Source organism: Caretta caretta, chromosome 28 (genome assembly GCF_965140235.1).
Source record: "Caretta caretta isolate rCarCar2 chromosome 28, rCarCar1.hap1, whole genome shotgun sequence".
NCBI classification, from domain to species: Eukaryota; Metazoa; Chordata; order Testudines; family Cheloniidae; genus Caretta; species Caretta caretta.
Window position 1 is genome coordinate 1,641,844 of NC_134233.1, and position 8,539 is coordinate 1,650,382.

At 68.0% G+C, this 8,539-nt stretch overlaps 1 protein-coding gene across 1 annotated transcript; it reads right to left on the reverse strand.

The window, feature by feature from the left end:
• CD68 (CD68 molecule) lies at nt 1-7,585 on the reverse strand. The gene is made up of 6 exons (XM_075123817.1): nt 7,435-7,585; nt 4,996-5,570; nt 3,533-3,652; nt 2,742-2,814; nt 1,022-1,189; nt 1-296 (listed from the first exon to the last, which is right to left on the reverse strand). The coding sequence occupies exons 1-6, from the start codon at nt 7,466-7,468 to the stop codon at nt 157-159; spliced, it is 1,110 nt and encodes a 369-aa protein (XP_074979918.1). The 5' UTR covers nt 7,469-7,585; the 3' UTR covers nt 1-156.
• Nucleotides 7,586-8,539: the final 954 nt, after the last annotated feature.

The following is an 8,539-nucleotide window of genomic DNA, read 5'->3' on the forward strand; positions in this document are numbered from 1 at the left end:
TCCGGCCCGAATTTATTTAATCAGTAAAATAAAATACATGGATCTTGGACCTTCTTCCTCACCCCACTCCCCGCCCCCGAGGCAGAGGGGAGCCAATGCCCCTAGAGGGGACAGGCCCCATCCCAGCTCCCGCCCCCTGGCCTGTGTCCCAGCCCCTCAGATGGTCTGGTAGCCGCCCCGGGACCGGCGCCGGCCCAGCATGTAGGCGATGATGATGATCAGGATCAGGACCAGAAGAACCACCCCGATGACGATGGGGACCACCATGCTGTGCTGATCCTCCGGGCACTGCTCGGCTGCAAGAGAGGAGGGGCAGGGCTGAGACCGCGGGGTGGGGGGCAGAGGGAGATGAGAGGGGAATGGGAGGGCTTGGATCGGGGGAAATGGGGGGGCAAGCGGAGATGAGAGGGGTATGGGGGCCAGGGCTTGGATCGGGGGAAATGGGGGGGCAGAGGGAGATGAGAAGGGAATGGGGGGCAGGGCTTGGATCGGGGGAAATGGGGGGCACTGGGAGATGAGAGAGGTATCGGGGAGCAGGGCTTGGATCGGGCGAAATGCGGGGGCAAAGGGAGATGAGAGCGGTATGGGGGAGCAGGGCTCGGATCGGGGGAAATGGGGGTCAAGGGGAGATGAGAGGGGTATGGGGGGCCAGGGGTTGGATCGGGGGAAATGGGGGGACAAGGGGAGAGGAGAGGGGTATGGGGGGGCAGGGCTCGGATCGGGGGAAATGGGCAGGGGGAGAGGAGAGGGGTATGGGGGAGCAGGGCTCGGATCGGGGGAAATGGGGGCAGGGGGAGATGAGAGGGGTATGGGGGCCAGGGCTCAGATCGGGGGAAATGGGGGGACAAGGGGAGAGGAGAGGGGTATGGGGGGGCAGGGCTCGGATCGGGGGAAATGGGCAGGGGGAGAGGAGAGGGGTATGGGGGAGCAGGGCTCGGATCGGGGGAAATGGGGGGGCAAGCGGAGAGGAGAGGTTGCTGGGGCCGCGGGGGGCAGGTCTGGGGCCGCGGGGGGCCCGTACCGTCCCCGAAGTGGCCCCCCGGAAGGGCGAAGGCCTGGAGCTGCTCGTGCAGGGCGTCGAGGCGGAAGCCGGGGGCCAGCGCCAGGCTGCGGTTCCCGCACTGGTAGGACTTTCCCAGCCGGGCTTCGAACTCCCGCAGGCTGCTGTTCTGCGCCGCGAACTGGCTCTCTGCGGGGGGCGAGAGCTCAGAGCCGGCCCCCCGAGTCACCCCGAGTCCCGAACCGGCCCCGCCAGGCCGCCCGACCCCCCAAAGCCACCCCGAGCACCCAAAGCCAACCCCGACCCCCCAAACCCACCTCTGACCCCCCCAAGCCACCCCGAGCCCCCAGGCACCCCTGAACTCCCAGAGTCAACCCCGACCCCCCAAACCCACCTCTGACCCCCCCAAGCCACCCCGAGCCCCCAGGCACCCCTGAACCCCCCAAATCAACCCCGACCCCCCAAACCCACCTCTGACCCCCCCAAGCCACCCCGAGCCCCCAGGCACCCCTGAACCCCCCAAATCAACCCCGACCCCCCAAACCCACCTCTGACCCCCCAAGCCACCCCGAGCCCCCAGGCACCCCTGAACCCCCCAAATCAACCCCGACCCCCCAAACCCACCTCTGACCCCCCAAGCCACCCCGAGCCCCCAGGCACCCCTGAACCCCCCAAATCAACCCCGACCCCCCAAACCCACCTCTGACCCCCCCAAGCCACCCCGAGCCCCCAGGCACCCCTGAACCCCCCAAATCAACCCCGACCCCCCAAACCCACCTCTCACCCCCCCAAAGTCACTCCGAGCCCCCAGGCACCCCTGAACCCCCCAAATCAACCCCGACCCCCCAAAGCCACCCTGAGCCCCCAGGCACCCCTGAACTCCCAGAGTCAACCCCGACCCCCCAAACACACCTCTCACCCCCCCCAAAGTCACTCCAAGCCTCCAGGCACCCCTGAACCCCCAAAGTCAACTCCGACCCCCCCAAACTCACCTCTCACCCGCCAAAGTCACGTCGAACCCCCAAATCACCCACCTCACCAACCCTGGGTCCCGAACTGTCCCCGCAAGTCAACCCAACCCCCCAAAGTCACCCTGAGCCCCCAGTCACCCCTGAAACCCCAAAGTCAACCCCGACCCCCCCAAACCCACAAACTCACCTCTGACCCCACAAAGTCACCGCAGACCCCCCAAATCCGCAAAGTCACCGCAAATCCCCAAAGTCACCCTGACCCCCAATCACCCTGACCCCCCCCCGAATCCTCAGTCACCCCCGACTCCCCTGAACCTCCAAAGTCAACCCCGACCCCCCCAAACCCCCAAACTCCCCTCTGACCCTCCCAAAACCCCGAACCTCCCAAATCCCCAAAGTCACCGCAAACCCCCAGTCACCCTGACCCCCAATCACCCTGAACCCCCAAATCCCCAGTCACCTCCGACCCCCCCAAACCTCCAAAGTCACCCCGACCCCTCAGTCACCCCGAATCCCCAGTCACCCCTGACCTCCCCAAACCTCCAAAGTCACCCCAACCCCCCCAAGTCACCCCAAACCCTCAGTCACCCCGGACCCCCCAAAAGTCACCGCAACCCCTCAAAGTCACCCTGAACCTTCAAAGTCACTCCTGACCTCCCAAAGTCACCCCGACCGCCCCGAATGCGCCCCGAGCTCGCCCCAATGCCCTAAACCTTTTCCCCAACTCCCCCAAACCTCCCCCCACAACAGCCTGGACCCCCAGTTCTCACGTGTGGCCCCGGGGAAGTGGACGCTCAAGCTGGCTCTGACCTCGTGCAGGTAGACAGCGTTTTGGGTTGTATTCTGGGGAGACACAAGGGACCCCCAACGTTTGGACCCCCAACGTCCGCCCAGCACGGACCTGCAGCCACCTCTGGGGTGGAACACAAACCCCTGCCCCACAGCGCCCCCCAGCGCCGCCCTGGGGCCAGCCCCGCCTGCCAGGGGAGAGCGCCCCCTGCCGGGCCCCCCGCCCCTGCCCCGTGCCCCCCAGCACTGCCCTGGGGCCAGCCCCGCCTGCCGGGGGAGAGCGCCCCCTGCCGAGGCCCCGCCCCTGCCCCGTGCCCCCCAGCGCTGCCCTGGGGCCAGCCCTGCCTGCCGGGGGAGAGCGCCCCCTGCCGAGGCCCCGCCCCTGCCCCGTGCCCCCCAGTGCTGCCCTGGGGCCAGCTCTGCCTGCCGGGGGAGAGCGCCCCCTGCCGAGCCCCCGCCCCACTCCCTGCCCCACAGCACCGCCCTGGGGCCAGCCCCGCCTGCCGGGGGAGAGCGCCCCCTGCCGAGCCCCCGCCCCACTCCCTGCCCCACAGCACCGCCCTGGGGCCAGCCCCCCCTGCCGGGGGAGAGCGCCCCCTGCCGAGCCCCCGCCCCACTCCCTGCCCCACAGCACCGCCCTGGGGCCAGCCCCGCCTGCCGGGGGAGAGCGCCCCCTGCCGAGCCCCCCGGCCCGCTACCTGCCCCCCAGTGCTGCCCTGGGGCCAGCCCCGCCTGCCGGGGGAGCGCGCCCCATGGAGCCCCCCGCCGGTACCTTCACGAAGGTGAAGTGCAGGAAGCCCTGGGCGAAGGTGATGTTCATGGTGGCTGAGTCCTGGGAGCAGGTTCCCACCACCACGGTGTGGTTCGGCTGGACGGTAAACGCGCCCCACAGCTGGGAGGGAGAGAAGTCAGGTGACCTGGCGTCACCTTCATCCCTGAACCCCAAGAGTCCGAGGGAGAGAACCCAGGAGTCCGGCCTCCCAGCCCCCCCTGCTCTAACCCACCGGCCCCCACTCTCCTCCCGGAGCCAGGGAGAGAACCCAGGAGTCCTGGCTCCCAGCCCCCCCTGCTCCAACCCACCAGCCCCCACTCCCCTCCTAGAGCCAGAGAGAGAACCCAGGAGTCCTGGCTCCCAGCCCCCCCTGCTCCAACCCACCAGCCCCCACTCCCCTCCCAGAGCCGGGGAGAGAACCCAGGAGTCCTGGCTCCCAGCCCCCCCTGCTCTAACCCACCGGCCCCCACTCCCCTCCCGGAGCCAGGGAGAGAACCCAGGAGTCCTGGCTCCCAGCCCCCCCTGCTCTAACCCACCGGCCCCCACTCCCCTCCCGGAGCCAGGGAGAGAACCCAGGAGTCCGGCCTCCCAGCCCCCCCTGCTCTAACCCACCGGCCCCCACTCTCCTCCCGGAGCCAGGGAGAGAACCCAGGAGTCCTGGCTCCCAGCCCCCCCTGCTCCAACCCACCAGCCCCCACTCCCCTCCTAGAGCCAGAGAGAGAACCCAGGAGTCCTGGCTCCCAGCCCCCCCTGCTCCAACCCACCAGCCCCCACTCCCCTCCCAGAGCCGGGGAGAGAACCCAGGAGTCCTGGCTCCCAGCCCCCCCTGCTCTAACCCACCGGCCCCCACTCCCCTCCCGGAGCCAGGGAGAGAACCCAGGAGTCCTGGCTCCCAGCCCCCCCTGCTCCAACCCACCAGCCCCCACTCCCCTCCTAGAGCCAGAGAGAGAACCCAGGAGTCCTGGCTCCCAGCCCCCCCTGCTCCAACCCACCAGCCCCCACTCCCCTCCCAGAGCCGGGGAGAGAACCCAGGAGTCCTGGCTCCCAGTCCCCCCTGCTCTAACCCACCGGCCCCCACTCCCCTCCTAGAGCCAGAGAGAGAACCCAGGAGTCCCGGCTCCCAGCCCCCCCTGCTCCAACCCACCAGCCCCCACTCCCCTCCTAGAGCCAGAGAGAGAACCCAGGAGTCCTGGCTCCCAGCCCCCCCGGCTCTAACCATCAGCCCCCACTCCCCTCCCAGAGCCAGGGAGAGAACCCAGGAGTCCTGGCTCCCAGCCCCACCTGCTCTAACCACCAGCCCCCACTCCCCTCCCGGAGCCAGGGAGAGAACCCAGGAGTCCTGGCACCTGGCCACCCCTGGTCTAACCCACTGGCCCCCACTCCCCTCCCAGACTGGGGAGAGAACCCAGGAGTCCTGGCTCCCAGCCCCGCAGCCCTAACCACTAGCCTCCCCTTCCTCTTACCCACGCTTTGGAGCGGTTCTCGTATTGGATCCGGATCTGGAGGCCCGACTGAACCCGGAGGCAGACGTCCGACCCGTTCCACACCAAGTAGTTCCCTACCGCCGCATCCGGGGGCAGCGTCGGGGCCGCCGTGGTGAGGTGGGGGGTCCTGTGGGTCGTGGTGTGGTTGGTCGGGTGGGGCGTGGTGTGGTTGGTCGGGTGGGGCGTGGTGTGGTGGGTCCTGTGGGTCGTGGTGTGGTTGGTCGGGTGGGGCGTGGTGTGGTTGGTCGGGTGGGTCGTGGTGTGGTTGGTCGGGTGGGTCGTGGTGTGGTTGGTCGGGTGGGGCGTGGTGTGGTTGGTCGGGTGGGTCGTGGTGTGGTGGGTCCTGTGGGTCGTGGTGTGGTTGGTCGGGTGGGTCGTGGTGTGGTTGGTGGGGCGTGTCGTGCGGTGGGTCGTGGTGGGGGTGGTTTTGGTGAAAGACGGCACGAGGGTGGCCGATGACTTATGGCGGGGGCAGCCGTCGCACGGGGCCTCGATCTTGGAGCCGGGCGTGGTTAGTTCCTGGGCCCCATCACCGGGCGGGGTGAAGATGCAGACTCGAGGGGTGAGGAAGGGGGGGGACACAATTAGACCTTCAAAGTAGACACAGGGCACCAATACACCTCCCCTGGCTAGCTGCATGTCAATGGCCATCATTAGGGTCCAGAGTCAACACACACGTTGCTAACCTGGCTGCCGGGGACAGGAAATATAGAAGGCTAATTTCTCTCCTCCCACAACCTCTGCCCTCTGACTGCCCCCTGCCCCACGCCTATGTTGAGTGCAATCTTTTAATTTGCTTTCATTTTGCCACCGTTAGGGCCCAGAGTGAACACCCCCCTAAATATCCAGATTCCATCCTCCATGTTCCAAAGGATGTGGGCCCCCCAATTACATCATGCCCTCAAATCCTGCCCCCTAAGTGATCCTCTCTCAGCCAACACCGGCAGCAACATGAAACGTACCATCGTTAGCCTTCAGAGTTAACACCCCAAATGAGAAGACACGTCCCCTGGGGCGGAAAGGTGGGGCATAAGCCCCAACCCCAGCTTCCCCCGCCCCCTGCGCCCAAATCCTTCTGCCTTATTCTCCAGCCACCCAACTCAGTTTTGGTGGTTCATTTCCAATCATGCCCTCATTAGGTTTCAGAGTTAACGTGGCTTAACATTCCCTTCGGATCCAAAAAATGGACTTTTAGGGCAACTGCACAGATTGCAACTCTCGACAGAACCCGGTTCACCGCCGCCTTGCTCCCGGGGTACGAGCCAGACACAGTGGCTGGGGTCGTAGCTGACCCTTTCGGAAAGCCGGGGGGGGGGGGGGTTTGCCCACTTTTCACCCCAATATTGCTGGGAAAAGGAGCAAGGTCCCTGTTTTGGGGGGTGGAAACTGACGGGGCAACCAAAAAAATTCCATTTTTCTGCACCCCAAACCGAGCAGATTCGGGCCCTGGTGGCCAAGCTGCGGCAGGCGAAAGCTCACGACATTTCCGCAGTGACCCTTGCGCAAGGGTGACCTCGGGCTCGACGCAAAACGAGCAACTAGAAATTAAACTCCCCCTTCGGCTGGGTTTGGGGGGGTGGCTGGGATCCCGGACTCCTGGGTTCTCTCCCTGGCTCTGGGAGGCGAGTGGGGGCTGGTGGTTAGAGCAGGGGGGGCTGGGAGCCAGGACTCCTGGGTTCTCTCCCTGGCTCTGGGAGGGGAGTGGGGGCTGGTGGGTTAGAGCAGGGGGGGCTGGGAGCCAGGACTCCTGGGTTCTCTCCCTGGCTCTGGGAGGCGAGTGGGGGCTGGTGGGTTAGAGCAGGGGGGGCTGGGAGCCAGGACTCCTGGGTTCTCTCCCTGGCTCTGGGAGGCGAGTGGAGACTGGTGGTTAGACCGGGGGGGCCGGGAGCCAGGACTCCTGGGTTCTCTCCCTGGCTCTGGGAGGCAAGTGGGGGCTGGTGGGTTAGACCGGGGGGGCTGGGAGCCAGGACTCCTGGGTTCTCTCCCTGGCTCTGGGAGGGGAGTGGGGGCTGGTGGGTTAGAGCGGGGGGGCTGGGAGCCAGGACTCCTGGGTTCTCTCCCTGGCTCTGGGAGGGGAGTGGGGCTGGTGGGTTAGAGCAGCGGGTGGGGGCTGGGAGCCAGGACTCCTGGGTTCTCTTCCCGGCCCGGGAGGGCAGTGGGGTGTGGTGGGATGGAGCAGGAGGGGCTGGGAGCCTGGACTCCTGGGTTCTCTCCCTGGCTCTGGGAGGGGAGTGGGGCTGGTGGGTTAGAGCAGGGGGGGCTGGGAGCCAGGACTCCTGGGTTCCTTTCCCGGCCCGGGAGGGCAGTGGGGTGTGGTGGGATGGAGCAGGGGGGGCTGGGAGCCCGGACTCCTGGGTTCTCTCCCGGGCTCGGGCAGGGCAGTGGGGTGCGGTGGGTGAGAGCAGGGGCGGCGCCTACCTGCCAGGCAGAGCAGCAGCACCAGGGCCCCCATGCCGAAGACGCTGCCGGATCGTCCGTCTGTCCGTCCCGCCCGGCCCTTCCTGCGCGTCTCTGATAAACTGAAGGAAACGAAACCAGTTCCCCTGCCAAGGTCGCTCCCCCACCCCCGCCCGCCCGCTCGGAAACGGGCCTCGCGCACAGATAGCGAGGCCTCGAGGCGGAGATGCGGCCACCTCTGGGGCGGGGCGGCCGGCGACCCCTCACCCACGCTGGATGCGGCCACCTCTGGGGCGGGGCGGCCGGCGACCCCTCACCCACGCTGGATGCGGCCACCTCTGGGGCGGGGCGGCCGGCGACCCCTCACCCACGCTGGATGCGGCCACCTCTGGGGCGGGGCGGCCGGCGACCCCTCACCCACGCTGGATGCGGCCACCTCTGGGGCGGGGCGGCCGGCGACCCCTCACCCACGCTGGATGCGGCCACCTCTGGGGCGGGGCGGCCGGTGACCCCTCACCCACGCTGGATGCAGCCACCTCTGGGGCGGGGCGGCCGGTGACTCCTCGCCCGGCGCTGGATGCGGCCACCTCTGGGGCAGGGCGGCCGGTGACCCCTCACCCACGCTGGATGCAGCCAGCTCTGGGGCGGGGCGGCCGGTGACACAGGGACCCCTCGCCCGGCGCTGGATGCGGCCAGCTCTGGGGCGGGGCGGCTGGTTTTACAGGTGCTGAGGTGATCCTCTCCTCGGCCGTGGGGCTGGGCGACATGCTGGGCCCCATGGGCTGGGGGTGGCGGGAGGCCACATAAGATGGGCTCGTGGCTCTGACGGACACCAGCTGCCTCGGGGAGGGGGGGGTGATGATTCAGGGCTTTCGGTTCCCCATGAGGCTCTGAGGACAGACCTGAGTCAGCCCCCAGGAAAGGCCCGTGACCTTCACGTGGTGGGCCTGGAGCTTGGGGCGGGGGGGCTGGGAGCCCGGACTCCTGGGTTCTCTCCCCGGCTCTGGGAGGGCAGCGGGGGCTGGTGGGTTAGAGCGGGGTGGGGGCTGGGAGCCCGGACTCCTGGGTTCTCTCCCCGGCTCTGGGAGGGCAGCGGGGGCTGGTGGGTTAGAGCGGGGTGGGGGCT

Excerpts from the sequence above, each read along its gene's own strand:
- CD68 (XM_075123817.1), bottom strand. The coding sequence starts at position 7,468 with ATGGGGGCCCTGGTGCTGCTGCTCTGCCTGGCAG. Across the intron at positions 3,653-4,995 it reads AGAACCGCTCCAAAGCGTGG|CTGTGGGGCGCGTTTACCGT; the intron begins GTAAGAGGAAGG and ends TCTCCCTCCCAG. Across the intron at positions 2,815-3,532 it reads TGCACTTCACCTTCGTGAAG|AATACAACCCAAAACGCTGT; the intron begins GTACCGGCGGGG and ends GTGTCTCCCCAG.